Below are 15,906 nucleotides of genomic sequence, written 5' to 3' on the forward strand. Positions count from 1 at the left end.
AGCTCTGTGTATTTAGGCAAGTGGCAGATGAGAAGAAATGTAAATGCTTCAGCCGATGTTAATTTATTATTGTTTTTCATCTTAGAATGCACGACTCAAGTCAGAGCAGCTGTGGCACCTCAAGAATGTGATATCTGAGCTATGTGATGAGCAAAAACAGTTAGCATCCGTTCCGCTTGTGACGAGGGAACAAGTTGAAGATGCCCTCAAAAGAAAATGGCAGTTTGTTAGAGACCAGGAACAAAATTTGAAAGGTTATATAATAAGGATTGGAATTGATCAGTAACTATTTCTTTATTTAGCAATTTGTTGGATGTATCTTTTTTTTCCCTCCAAAGGGATCAAGATGCTATGAATATTTCTTAATTACCAATTAGCAATTTCTTAATTCACTACCTAATTACCACCTATGTGATTAGACTATATAGACATATGAACAGGAGACAAAAAAGAAAGAAGTGGGAAGGAAATAGGAAGTCTAGAGGCCGGAATGGAAGGGTGGGAAGTAATAAACAATGAATTCAGGGGACAGCTAGGTGGCTCAGGTGATTGAGAGCCAGGCCTAGAGACAAGAAATCTAGAATTCAAATCTTGTTTCAGATACCTCTTAGCTGTGTGACCCTGGCTAGTCACTTAACCTCCATTTCTTAGCCCTTTCAAGAAGAACCAATGCACAGTACTAATTCTAATACAGAAGGTAAAGACTTAAAAAACAACAAAACAAAAACAGTGAATTCAGACAATCATGTAACATTATTAACACAAAAAATAATGCCAAGGCATTATTCTCTCATCCAAGAAATGAGAAAGTCAGTGTTAACATCTTTCGTCTTTCATTTCTCCTCTATTGGTCCAAAGCTCACTTGGATGTGAGATGGATTAGGAAGAAAGGGGTAGAAAAGCATTTTTTTAACAAGTACTGGGCACTGTGCTAAGCACTTTACAAATATTTGATTTAGATCCCACAACAACCGTAGGACATAGATACTATTATTGCTTCCTGAGCTGAGGAATCTCAGGCAAATAGAGGATAAGTGAGTTGCCTAGAGGGCTAGAGTTGCTAGGTGGCTCAGGGTATAGAGAACCAGGCTTAGAGGTGGGAGGTCCTGGGTTCAAATCTAAGCTAGATACTTCCTAGCTATGTGACCCTTGGCAAGTCACTTAACCCCCATTTCCTTGCCTTGGAACCAATTCTGGATTTAACCAATAGGTGCAGTCTTCTCCTTTCCCTGGACTGATCGTAGAAACGTATAGCAATAGCATTAAGTCTATTTGGCTCAGTCATCAGGACTTAGCAATTAACATCTAACAAAGGCAATGAGATTAGGCTCAGAATGTATTAAAAGATGCAATTATCATTGGCCTTATGACACTAGTCAACATGACCCAAACTGTTGTATTTTTTTCATGCCTGAGACTTCAGGAAGGGAAGGCCAGTACTCAAGACATTCCCAAGGTAGATTGATAGATTTAGTCTTCCCAGAGCCACACTGCTGTCCTGCCCCAAAGTCTTAACTTCTCTTGCACAAGTCTTCTGGTCGGGGCACTCAATGATCATAAAAACAAAATGGGCTGCCATAAACAGCCCAGAAGCCTGTCTGTTTTTCATCCAGTTCCGACAGACAACTTTGGAGCAATAGCATGTCTGATGTTATTAGGACTGTTGTCAGATTTGCTGCTTTCCTGGCTATGGTGAGGACTGTTGTGAGGAAGATTAGATTAGCTAGTACTGACTCATAGACCGACTACCTAATATTGCTGATATAGTTATCATTAGATAGTTTATTCTGGCTCATGGGAGCCAATTGTTAAATTTTCAGAGTCAGCATTTATACCTCAGAAACAGACACACGTTACCTAAATCAGGGCTTAGTTTAGTGTGTTGAATGTCTAGACTTAAAATGAAGGAGGAAAAAGTTAATAATGAAGATTAACCTTAAAAGTATATTAAAGGGGGGCATCTGGGTAGCTCAGTGGATTGAGAGCCAGGCCTAGAGATGGGAGGTCCTAGGTTCAAATCCGCCCTCAGACACTTCCCAGCTGTGTGACCCTGGGCAAGTCACTTGACCCCATTGCCTACCCTTATTACCACTCTTCCACCTATAAGTCAATACACAGAAGTTAAGGGTTTAAAAAAAAAAGAAAAAGTATATTAAAGGGGCAGCTGGGTAGCTCAGTGGATTGAGAGTCAGGCCTAGAGACAGGAGGTCCTAGGTTCAAATCTGGCCTCAGACCCTTCCCAGCTGTGTGACCCTGGGCAAGTCACTTGACCCCCATTGCCCACCCTTACATAGGAGCCAATACACAGAAGTTAAGGGTTTAAAAATGTAAAAAAAAATTTTTTTTAAATTATATTAAACACTTTTTTAATTCCAGAGAACTAGTTGAACATTTTTAAACACACTGATGTCTGTAATACTCCTTTTTAAAAAGCTATTCATCCATGTAGTATTTCAGTTAAAGATGGACATCTATCAGAAAAAAAAAACTTAGCAGGGTCAGGAAGAATTTATATAAATTAAAATTCTCCCTGTTGGACCTACCTATGTGGCTCTGTAAGCAGAATATGGGACGTAGACCTGAGTCCAAATCTCAACTCAGATACATAAAAGTTGTATGACCTTGGGCAAGTCTCTGAATAACCTTTATTTTTTCCACTGTAAAATGGGTATAAAAATAGCACCAACCTCCCAAGTTTGTTGTCAGGATCAAATAAGGTAATAATTGAAAAGTACTGAGGACAACCCTTGGCACTCAGTAGCACTATACAAATGTTAGCTACTACTATTATCAATATCTTATTAACATTTGAGGGTCAGAAACATGTGCGAAATGCCTCGGATGGCACCTCTTCCTATGGCCTCTCCTAGTCAACTGGAGCCGGTTACTGAACATCTGCTCTTGCTCCAGGGCTTCTCCACAACTTTTCTATTGCTCATCCTCAGAGCGCTCCTGAAAGCAGGCTCCTTGGCCCCTCTAGGTGGGGAGAAATTGTTAAAGGCTTTTGGTTCACATGCCAGATCCCTGGCACCCTGGCTTTAGGGGTTTTTAAGTTGTTTTCTTTTATAATAGTCCCATGAGGGAAATTAAATACCCTCATTTTATAGGTGAAGAGAGATGAAGAGACATTCATACAGCTACAAAAGAAAGAAACAGATCAGGAATTAGAACCCAAAGTTGTCCTTCTAATTCCAGGGGTCTTTGCAATATGTTGTTGCTGTGATTTGTCCTTTGATTTAATTTTTTAAACCTTTAACTTCCATCTTTGAATCAATATTATGTATTGATTCCAAGGCAGAAGAGTGGTAAGGGCTAGACAATGGGGGTTAAGTGACTTGCCCAGGGTCACACAGCTGGGAAGTGTCTGAAGCCAGATTTAAACCCAGGACCTCCCGTCTCTGAGTCTGGCTCTCCATCCACTGAGCACCAGCTGCTCCCACATTCTTGGTTTTTAAAGAAGGCCAATGGCATCCTGGGGTGATGTCTTGACTCATTAATACATTGTATTTAAATGACGGAGAGATGTGTGTATATATATGATATATTATATGTATATGTGTATGTATACATACATAAATGTATGCTTGTGTGTATATATGCATATATCTACAGACATATACGTGTATATATATTTTTATATATACACAATATATGGCAATATGTCCAATTTATAAGACTATTTCCATCACTGGGAAGTACTAATTTATATGATTGGGAAAGAAAGGTTTTCGTGATGAACACACCCTATTATTTCACAATCAGGCAGCCCAGAATTCTAATTTTGTGTTTAAACCATCAGACTTAAAAAAAAAAAAATCTTTACCTTCTATCTTGGAATTAGTACTATGTAAGTGATTTGATTTGTATTTTGTGTCTATGTGGGGGGTCCTATTCCTCTGTTTAATTTGAATAAAAAGTTCAGCTGTTATTGGAAAAAAGAAGGGTTTGTCTCTCCTTCCTTTCTCCCTCCCTTTTGGTTCTCTGCGTGGTGTAAGTTAAAATAAAAGACTGCAGATATTCTTAGCTGAAGCTATCAGAAGAAAGTTGATATTTTGCCATTAGAATCATTGGTAAGGCCATTTTGCTGGGATTTTTGTGCAACACAGTGTATAAAACAGGACCATAATCTCATTAGGCAAACAATATAATCATTGGAGGTGACACTAGGAGCACCATGTAAGTTCTCAGGCTGGCCAAGAACCTGCACTGCTGCTCTGTATAAAGCAGTCTTCTTGAAATAATTAAGAGGAATGACAGATAAAGAGATTTTCCCCCATTAAATGATGGTTTAAAACAAAAATATCATAAAGTTGTTTTAAAATAACAACTGAATTTTTCAATTACTATTCTTTGCCCTGGACAACTAGATGGTGCAGTGGATAGAGTGCCAGGATTGGAATCAGGAAGACTCATCGTCCTGAGGTCAAATCTGGCCACAGACACTAGAATGGAGATCCTGGGCAAATCTTTTAACCATGTTTGCCTTAATTTCTTCATCTGTAAAAAGAACTGGAGAAGGAAAAGGTCAACCACTCCAATATATTTGCCAAGAAAATTCTAAACATGGTCATTAAGAGTCAGACACAGCCAAAACAACTAAATGGCAACATTCTTTACCCTTCTCCTATCAGATTGTAACCTACTGGCAACTATAGAAGGGGAATTATCATTCAAAGAACAACGTGGCAGAATAATTGAGTATAATGTTGCATCTTCATATTTTTTTTAACAGACATGCGGTTGCAGATAAATACTGCTGAGAAAAGATTCCTTGAGAAACTTGGAGAGAGGGAATATTGGGAGGAATACAAGAATGTAGGGAGTGGAGTACATGCTAAGCAAATTGGCTCCTTGGAAGATGACATCAGTGCAGTTAAAGAGAATACAAAGAAAATGGCAGGTCAGTTCCTCCAAACCAATCCAAGAAAGAAGACAAACATTGGAGTAAGTAGGGGGAGGAAAGGGTACTACCCAAATTATGTGCTACAATCATTAACATAAGGAGTAGAGGAACTCCTCTCTTTCTGCCATCTTCCCTCCCTCCCTTCTTTATTTCTTTCTTTCCTTCCTTTCTCTCTCCCTCCCTCTCTTTCTCCATTCTTTCTCTCCTTCCTTTCCTTCCTTTCTCCTTTCCTTCCATCCTTTCTTCCTTTCTTTCCTTCCTTCCCCTTCCCTTTCTCCTACCTCCTTTTTTTCCGAATGGTAAGGATAAATACTAGAATATAAATAAGTATTCTCTCTTTTTCCTAATTGTTGGTCTAAGCTAGGTGTGGCTCTGTGCTCTATTTTCTTCAGTCTTTTAGAGAGAGCTCTATGAGATATGTTGCTGGGAAGGTAGAATATGTCTAGTGGGGTTTTTCGTTTAGTAGTCTTGAGATTATGCCCATTTTCATAGAACTCGGTTTCTAAAGGGGATTTAGAACTTTAAGATGGGTTTAGAAATTTGGATACTAACCCTAAGTAGTCCTAGTTTTCTTCAATATTTCCTACCCCAGCCAGAAATGTTCCAAATAAATTAGTGATAAACTTAGGCAGCTATATTAGTTACTATATTAGCTATGTTAGCTATTATTATTAGTTTTGTTAAATTTTCCAGATCAGTTTTTAAAATAAAACTCTTACCTTCCATCTTAGAATCAATATTAAGTATTGGTTCCAAGGCAAAAGAGTAGTAAGGGCTAGTCAATTGGGGTTAAGTGACTTTCCCAGAATCACATAGCTAGTATGTGCCTGGGGTCGGATTTGAACTCAGGACCAGGCTCTCCATTCACTAAGTCACCTAGCTGCCCCTCAGATCAATTTTTAACATTTGTTGGCTTTCTGGTTATGGATTCAATAAAATTAAACTGGTTCTTTAACTATTGGTCTGCTGGAAACCTGTGAGATAGCTAAAAATGCATCTTTTCCCCACTGTAAAAAAATTAAGAAACATTGTCTCCCCCTACAAAAACTTGTAATAAGTTTGTTGTTATGAAACAAATTCCCAAATTGACCATGTCAAAAATGCAAGTCACATTCTGCATATTTAATCCATTTTCACTCTTGTCAGGAGATAGATAACATTCTACATCAAAATCATTGTGTTGCATGTAAAACCCAGTGGAAATACTCATCGGCTCCAGGGGGCAGGGGGCAGGGCAGTGGGGTAGGGAGAGAAAGAACATGAATCATGTAACCATGGAAAATTTTTCTATTAAAAATTTTTTTTAATTTTAAAAAATCATTCTGTTGATCACAGTTCTTAAGCCTTTCAAAATTGTTCATTTTTTACAGTGTTATTATAATTTAAATTTTTTTTCCTAATTCTGTGCCCTTCATTCCTTATCATTTCATATAAAATTTCCCAGGTTTCTCTGAAACTATCCTGTTCATCATTTTTTGTAGCACAGACAGTAATATTATTTTACACTATATACTTTAATTTGTTCAACTGTTCTGCAGTTAATGAGCACCTCTTAGTTTCTAGTTCTTCACCTCAAAAAAAAAGGTACAGTAATTTTTTTAACATATTGAACCTTTCCCTCTTCTTTGGTATCTCTTAGGTATGTATAAGTCTATTGCTGGTATTGCTTGGTTAAAGGGTGTGCACACTTAAGTAATGTTTTGTGTGAAGTCCCAAATTCCCTTCCAGAACAGTTGTGCCAATTCACAGCTCTACCAGCAATGTACCTACCAATGGGCCTATTTTCCCATAACCCCACCAGTAATTTTCATTGTCTATTTTTGTCAACTTTGCCGATCTGATCAATATAAAACGGAATATCAGAATCCCTTTAATTTGAATTTCTCTAATTATTGGTTATCTATAGCATGTTGCCACATGACTTGGATTTGGCGGGCACCCAACTACAAAATATTTTTGCTACTCAGATGCCACAGTGTATGAAATTCTATCATTAGAAATTTATTCCTTTGCATTTTCTCTCTGATGTTATTAAAAACATTAAAATTACTGAGAGAGCTGACATCATCAAACTCATTCACAACAAGTTTTGATCTTTTAGATCATGCTTCTTTCTAATGGTGGAAACCCTTTTGTGAGAGCTCTGACTTGTTGGGACAAGTGGGAGGTGTGAGGGGAAATGGATGCTAAAAATCAGGACACAAAAAAGAGACTCTCAGCAAAGAAAAGAGAAGAAATTTGGTTACTTTACAACTTTGCCTAAAATTAGCCCTGCTCATTGTTTCTGGTCTTCTTTTAAAAGAATTTTATAAAGCTTCTCTGGAAGAAACCAAAAAGAGAATTACCAGTGACACCTTGAAACAAATGGTTGAAAAGAAGGAATTGGCCACACAGGTATATTTCGGTTTTGATTATTTTTTTCTTTTGTCTTATTTTTGTATTTTTTATTTCAGATACACTGGACATAGTTCAATGGCTTTATTTCAATTAAATTAAAACTATAGGAGTTCGGTGGCTAGAGATCCAGACCTAGAGAAGAGAGATCCTGGGTTCTGAGATCTGGCTACCAACATTTGTTAATTCTGTGATCCTGGGCAAGTCTTTTAACCCCAATTACTTAGCCCTCTTCCACCTTGGAACTAATATTTAGTATTGATTCTAAAATGAAACGTAAGAATTTTTTTAAAAAAATCAATACCATATATCTATTATATCAAGGAAGTATTCAATTGAATGGATTATAAATAAAATTGTGACTTGTCTAAAATGTGATAGTAATCACAGCCTTTATTGTATTTAACACTTATAGTTTACAAGTATTTTAACAATGAATCCACAAAACCTTGTGAATTATATCAGCTAGATTACATAACTTGCCCACGGTTTACAACTAGTGAGCCACAAGTTCATTACTTTTCCCACTACCATATATTAGTTGCTTGTTTTAAAAGAAAGCCAGGATAGAATATCTTAAAATGCAAATAAAATAATTGTTTTGAAATTTTTCATCCTGGGAACATCAAGCTAAAAAGTCAGTTTCTAGTTTTGACTCATTGATCTCACTTGGATTTAATCCAAGGTCATCACGAAAATAAAGCTTGTACATGTTTTGCCCACAGATGTGTAAACAAAGTCCCCATTTATGCATATATACTAAATGTATGATATGGTTTGGGGTATAGGATCCTCTTTATTTCATCCATCACCAAAAATTCATTAAACATAAAGGACTCGTGGAACTTGATGAACAAATACAGAAACATAAAGCATTCAAATAGACCATTTGGCTCATTAAGATTTCTTCAGAAGATATTGAGACTTTATGGTAATGCTAAACAAATACCTACCCACTATCCCAATTCACCTTGGATCTAGTCTAGACTAGGTAAGCAGTTCTCAGCAATATAATGGAAAGTTGCTAAGGCATGGATATCTTTGACCTCCCAACATAGTTTCAGTTTATAGAATAGTTCTTTTCCTTATTCAAACTTTTCAGGATTCAGAAAATTGATTTCTTCTAGGAGGCCAATGTCTGATTCTTAGACTCAGGAATTTTTGATAGCTTTTAAGTTCTAAACTTTGGGAACTCTCAAAGTCAAGATTACCTATTAAGGGGGCAGCTGGGTAGCTCAGTGGAGTGAGAGTCAGGCCTAGAGACAGGAGGTCCTAGGTTCAAACCTGGCCTCAGCCACTTCCCAGCTGTGTGACCCTGGGCAAGTCACTTGACCCCCATTGCCCACCCTTACCAATCTTCCACCTATGAGACAATACACCGAAGTACAAGGGTTTAAAAAAAATTTAAAAAAAAAAAGATTACCTATTAAGACAACACCCAAACCTTCAAACATCCATCTTCAGAATTGTTAGTCTCTGACCTGTGTATAGAAAAGGGGGCCGGATGGAAGTATCTGGCAATAGCAAGGAACTAGAGGTCCAGGAATTCCGCTGTCAGGCTTAACTAGGCAAACATAGGCTTCTCACTATTCTTTTCTGTAAGCTTTTTGGCTTTTTTTAGAGGGAGGAGGGAGGTAGAGAGAGGCAAGGAGAAAAATCTCATTCAAAAGGAAAAAGAAGTAAACCTTTTCATATCTCATTTTTAGGGATCAATATTTATATATCTCTTTAAATATAAATTTATCAATTTCTCATTTATAAGTGAGAATTATAAATATCTCATTAATCTTCACAACCTCATGGGAGACACTGATTTGCCCAGGGTCCCACACCTAATAAGTGTCTGAGCCCAAATTTGAATCCAGATCTCAGCTTCAGCCCGCTTTTCTTGCCTTTGTTCAAATGCAAATAATATTGTTAGACAATTCTCATGTCTATATGCATGAAATGAATGGACTACAGTATGGTTCATCCATGACTTTTCACCATCATATTAATTGTTACAGATTGCTGCATGATTTGCTAGTAGCAACTATCAATCATGCAAATGGTCTCAAAAATAGCCATTTTGTCATTTAGTTCACAAATATTCTCAATGGACATACAGCCAGAATCACAGCTTGAAATCTTTCCATTTACATGGAAAGAATGATCTTGACTACATCTCAGTATTGCATATATAAATGTAAAAGAATGTCCAGAAATACTAATATCAAAAGAGAAATGTTAGTCATTTGAATTATTAATATTGTGAATATTATTTTTACACAGAAATATCATTATTCTTTTTTTAGAATGCTGTAAAGAACATTGATAAACAAAGCAGTCGCGAAATCTTGGAGAATGACTGGCTTAAGAAAGAAGTAAGTAGGATATTTAATATAAAATTAGCTTCATTTTAAGGTGATGTGACTCAGACCATTAAATTCCTTTATTTAGGTGAGACAAAGTTATGAAAAAAAAACACAGAAGCCTGACTGGGAGAAGACAATTATATATTTACATTTGTCTTAAATTTGTTACTACCAAATCTTTTACAAAAATTTTATTGATATTAGGTCCTCACTGAAACAAAGCTGTTCTATTCTTCCTTTCTAGTTAACTTTATCTCACTCATCATACAATTTCTCTTTACTCTTCAAGCCACTCATAGCTCCCACTTTCTCTCCCTACCCTTTGCAGTGATTCCCAAAGTGGGCGCCACTGCCCCCTGGTGGGTGCTGCAGTGATCCAGGGGGGCAGTGATGGCCCCAGGTGCATTTATCTTTCCTATTAATTGCTATTAAAATTTTTAAAAAATTAATTTCCAGGGGCTCTAAGTAAAATTTTTTCTGGAAAGGGGGTGGTAGGCCAAAAAAGTTTGGGAACCACTGCTGTAAGGTGAGGATTTTGTCTCATACATCACCAAAATAGCTGGTAGCTCTAAGTAGGCTGTGAGCTCCCTCTTCTCTTATTAATATCTCACATCCCTCTGATATGAGCCCTCACTATCTCCTCTTTTCCTCTGTGTAACAGTTAAGCAACTACAAGATATTCTTGAGTGGTTTGAGCACTTGAAAGAGAAGCTGGGGACTGTGGGAATATGGGTGGAAGGGTTTAAAGATTAAGGTTGGGAAGACATAAACAGAGAAAAGAGACACAGAAGCACAGGATTCTTCAGCATAACATCCAACCTGTCAGGTCCTGATCTGATGGTGAGAGAGCAACTATAGTCAGACAGGTGGACTGGATTTTATTGAGGTTCCAAGGAATGGGAGATGGGAGATTGTTAATCAAACAGTTGACAGGGCAGAAAAATTATCATCATATAGGTATTCAACAACAAAATAAAAGAGGCAGATCTTAAGACCAGGGAATAGCCAGTGCCCACATCGGAAGTTTATTCTTCTTACTGCACACTGGCCCCATCTCATACAAATGCTAAGTGAGTGCCTTTGCCATAACAAAGAAGCTATAGAAATTGCTAACTAGCCTTCTAGGCTGCAGATGTGGGGAAGGGTTTGAATTCCACAAGATTTGAGCCCCAGTACAATTCAAGGATCCAGAAATCAATCATGTGAAATATTAGAAATAAATCTATAAGTCTGGGACATGAGCACTTTGCTCAATATAGTCAGCTTTTGAATACATCTTTAATATTTTCATGATTCGTTCATACCTGGAGCTCTTCATGCTGGTCTCTGATGAAGTGGTGTTCCTTCTCCTTGCCAAAATGAGTTCCTCTTCATGAATCCTTGATTCCATCTTTTCCTGTCTTCTCAGTCAAATTATCTCAACTATTATCCCTAATCTCTTATCTTCAACTTGCTCAAATCTCTTCTACACTTCAAAAATGCCCACTAGGTCCTACCATGCTGGCTAGTTATGCTACATCTCTCTTCCTTTCTCAGATAAACTTGAAAAAGCCATCTGTACTTGATACCTTGAAATCTTCCCTTCTCATTCTCTCCTAATAATAATAGCTGGCATTTGTATAGTACTTCAAAGTTTGCAAAGTGCATTACAAATATCTCATTTTAACCTCACAGCAACCCTGAAAGGTAGGTGTTATTATTGTCCCCATTTTACAGATGAGGAAATGTCAAGTCACCTGCCTAAGGTCACAGAGGTAGTAAGTTATTCAGGTACCATTTGAATTCTGGTGTTCCTGACATTAAGTCCAACACTACTGTACCACCTACCTAAATTACTTGCCTCTTCAAAACTGACAAACTAGCTTCCAACATTATCACTCTCCTGAAACTTTCCTTTCCAAAATTACCAGTGATATTAAACACCCTTTACAAAAAATGCTCAGCTAAGTGGTACAATGGATAGAGTTCTAGGCTTGAAGCTAGACAGATCAGAGTTCAGATTTGACCTGGGACATTTATTAGTGGCATGACCCTGGGCACGTCAACATCTCCCAGGGCCTTTGTGAAGATGAAAAGAGTTGCAAAGCTCAAAGTGCTATATAAATGTTGTTCACTACTATATCATCTTTATAATCATTTATCTTGACTGCTGTGCAGAATTTGACACTGTTGACCACTTTGTCTTGAATACTATTTCTGGGTTTTTTGTGACACTTCTGTCTTTTGGGTTTCCTCCTACATATCTAACCACTCCTTAATATTTCTTGGTGATTTTTAGTCAGATTACGTCCAATCAATTGGACTTCTTCTCAAGACTCTCCTCTGAATCAACTTTTTTCTCTACATTCTTTTATTGATCTCATCAGATTCCATGCATTCAATTACTATTTCTAGGCAGGTAGCTCCCAAAGCTATATATATCTTGTCCTAGTCTATCTCTGGATCTCCAATCCTGCATCACTAACTATCTATTGGACATGTTAAATGGGATATTCCATAAATATCTGACACTCAACAGGTCCAAACTAGAATTTATTATCCTTTCTCCCAAATCTACCCTTTGTCCAAACTTCATGATTACATAATATATACATCATACATTCATATGCAATATATGTATACCATATGTACATTCTTAGGTCCCTGAATAGGCTATAAACTTCTTGAGGATAGAAACTGTTTCTTTTTAGACTTTTTATTCCTAGTGTCTAACGGTATCTGGCACAAGGTGCTTAAATTCTTCTTAATTGACTGAACTATCTCTCAGCAATATAAGGCCTTGAAATGTCAATCCCTTAGGTCCATGATGGCAAACCTATGGCACATATGCCAAAAAGGGGCATGCAGAACCCTCTCTATGGGCACAGTCATCCACCAGAGTTCATTACTAGAGAACCAGAGGAACTCTGGGCAGAGCTGTTGCCCTCCCCTTCTCCATGTGCCTGTGGACATCCCTCCCTTCCACCCCCATCTGCCCAGCAGCCCAGTAGGAGTGCTTCCTCCTTCCCCTGTTGGCAGTAAGTATAAGGATGATATTATAAATTAAGTCTTGTTATATTAGTTTAGAGATAAGAAGTAGAGAAGCTGGCTTGAGAAAGAATTGGAGTTTCAAATAAAGCTGAGACAAAATGTCAGTTTCAAGTCTAAGAGTTTTTCTGTGACAGTTACTCTCTCTTTGGATATGGCAGTTGATATCTGGCAGCTGGCGGAGTCATGGTCTCTCTCTGAGGTTTGGAGGAGGTAGCATCTTTTTTTTCTCTCTCTCTCACTATCTGAGGTAGAAGGAAAGGAGAGAAGGACCTGAAGGAGCTAAATGTTTTCCTTTCCCAACTTAGGAAATACTAGTGACTACCTATTGCTATTTTTATAGATTGTTTTAACTCTGAGAAGACCAAGAAAGATCCAGTCTTTGGTTTGGACTCTGAGTCTGCTAAGGCTCAGAGCCCTAACTTGATTTTTGCTGAGGCTCAGCCAGTAGCTTTTGTTATTTTTATAACTTGGAGAAGGAGTTAATAATATAAGGATAATAGTGTTAGTTTATTTAGAATAGTAAAAATTTGGGTTAGTCAGATCAGGAAGGATCAGTGTAGCCTGTGGAAACAGGAGAAGCAGTTCTTTGTGGAACCAGGGAGTTTTATTTGAGTGGAGTTAGAATCCCTTAGAGTTAGAAATCTTTTTTTATCCTTATATATTTCAATAAATATTTCATTTTTTATAATAAGAGTCTCTTTAGCATCTTTGCGCCTAGCCCTGAAGAGAAGTTCATTTATGAGCTTCGCTTCACTTATATAAACAGAAGATACTTTGTAAGCAGAGTACCTAAATCAGTTTATAATCAACAATTAATCCACTGCTGTATTATTTTTACAGTCTCCCTTCTATTTTTACATAAGGCACTGGAGTGGGGTGGCTCACATGCTGCATGAGGGTGCAGCAAGGCTTGGGAGGATGAGGCTTGGCACTCCATCTCTAAAAGTTTTGCATCACTGCTTTACATCATTTCTATTATATACTTTATAGATTTTTGTTGTATTCAATATATTTCTGGTTTGATATGGAAAAAGTTGTTCTTTAATGGTTTAACTGGACAAAAAAACAAGTAGTTCTTCCTGTTTCATAGAGAGCAAGAACAGTCTAACTGTTCTCTAAAAGATATGGGCAAAGACATGTCTATATTATTTTATGCTTGAATATTATACTAAACAGGAAGTAGTTAAGATTTAAATTTTTAAAAAAATGATTCCTAAATCTAATAATTAAAAACTATCCAATATTATCAGCTATTGACTCACACAGATATAGTAGTAGTTAGCAAAATTTATTTAACATTTCCTCCATTTAGGAACTTGTGAGAAAAAGGTTGATTCTCCACTGTGGATTGTCTGTTCTTTGACATCTTCAGATTTGTTCCCCCCCCCCCAGGTTTCTCTAAGAGAGACAGAGGTAGATATCATACATGTGATATATTCTTATGTGACTTCTCTTCAGGGCCAGGCTCAAGGACGCTAAAGAGACTCTTGTTATAAAAAATGAAATATTTACTGAAATATATAAGGATAAAAAAAGATTTCTAACTCTTAAGAAGTCACATAACTTCTCCAAGCCTTAGATTCCTCATCTACAAAAATCTAATTTACCTGTAATATATCCTTAATAGGGATGTTTTGGAGCTTAAAGGAGATAACCTATACAAGGGGCTTTGCTAACTTTAAAACATTTTATAAACATTATTTATTTATTTAAATTAAATAATTTTTAAATTGCATTTTTATTTTATTTATTTTAATAAATAATTTTTATATTTATGTTTTAACTTACATTATCATGTAGTATCAATTTTTAACAAGTATATATTTGTATAAATTATTTAATAAACAATAAAATAAATAATTTAATTTAATTTTAAAATTATTTAAATTAAATATAAACATTTATTTAATATTTTAAAATATTACTATTGCTATTGCTACTTTCCCTCATCTTCCAATTTCCTAATTTTTAAAAAGTTTCCTCATAATTTTCTATAATCCTTACTTCTTGTTCTCACTACCAAGCACAATAATTTCTTTCGTATTTTTCCTTTTAATTTTTACCTATTCCAATTAGTCTTAAAAACTACTGCCAGAATAGTCTTGTAAACTCCTCATATATAGGTTCCGGTCTAATTTAATGTATCCATTGATCTCATCAATGTGGGCAATTGCTCCGCTAGTCAGATCACAACCTGTCTTTTCCTTCTTATCTATGTACTTTTATAAATGCCCCTTAAAAGAAGCTATCTAATGTGCTAGAGGCTTTCCTCAAAATCTTTTAATATTTTGTGGGACTTTGGATGCCCATTAATTACCCCTCCTTCTAACTATGTGACTAACCAACCTCCTTTTCCTATCATAGATGCCCTTGATAATTTTTGTACACTACTTCTTCCATATAAGGCATCACTGAGAATACTTACATGCATCTTTTATTTTTTCATATTCCTTTGAATTAACCATAGTTTTGATTCTTTGGTGATGATAGTATGCCAAGACCAACAGGCATATGTTAGTGTGAAAGGATGCATCTTGGGACTACTGGAAAAGATCTTAAGTTTCCTATCTTCTCTCCTATTCAATTCTGAGCCCACCTCACTATCTTATCTGAAGAGTCTGCATGCATATGTACACACATACATACATATATGCATATAAATTCACATCTACAGTAAAGACATGTGTGTGTATAAAATATATGTGGGCTAATGTAATATATACATGTTCATATGACATGCAGGCACTCATATTGAGAAACACAGGCAGCATAGTGGATAAGTGGCTCAGTGGATTGAGAGCCAGACTCAGAGATGGAAGATCCTAGATTCAAGTCTAACCTTAGACACTTCCTAGCTGTGTGACCCTGGACAAGTCTCTTAACTTGTCTAGCCCTTACCACTCTTCTGCCAACACACAATATTGATTCAAAGATGGAAGGTAAAGTTTTTGTTTTTGTTCTTTTTTTAAAAAAAAGCTGACCTCAGAAAGAAAATCATCAGTTATTAGAATCAGGTCTGGGGACAAGTTATGCCTGTAACACATATTGTCTGTGTGACACCTGGAAAATTATTTAACTTCTCAGTGATCAACTACTCTTTAAGAATATCACCCTTGGGGGCAGCTGGGTAGCTCAGTGGAGTGAGAGTCAGGCCTAGAGACAGGAGGTCCTAGGTTCAAACCCGGCCTCAGCCACTTCCCAGCTGTGTGACCCTGGGCAAGTCAC

The 15,906-nt window shown here is 36.7% G+C and overlaps 1 protein-coding gene across 1 annotated transcript in view; it reads left to right on the top strand.

The window, feature by feature from the left end:
• The window catches only part of CCDC83 (coiled-coil domain containing 83), a 68,996-nt gene that overhangs the window by 19,301 nt on the left and 33,789 nt on the right, over nt 1–15,906 (top strand). Inside the window, exons 3-6 of the mRNA XM_044666018.1 lie at nt 86–254; nt 4,733–4,900; nt 7,206–7,297; nt 9,592–9,660. Coding sequence (XP_044521953.1) covers nt 86–254; nt 4,733–4,900; nt 7,206–7,297; nt 9,592–9,660 — 498 coding nt within the window. The remainder of the gene's footprint in view (nt 1–85; nt 255–4,732; nt 4,901–7,205; nt 7,298–9,591; nt 9,661–15,906) is intronic.

Source organism: Gracilinanus agilis, chromosome 3 (genome assembly GCF_016433145.1).
Source record: "Gracilinanus agilis isolate LMUSP501 chromosome 3, AgileGrace, whole genome shotgun sequence".
Classification (NCBI taxonomy): domain Eukaryota; kingdom Metazoa; phylum Chordata; class Mammalia; order Didelphimorphia; family Didelphidae; genus Gracilinanus; species Gracilinanus agilis.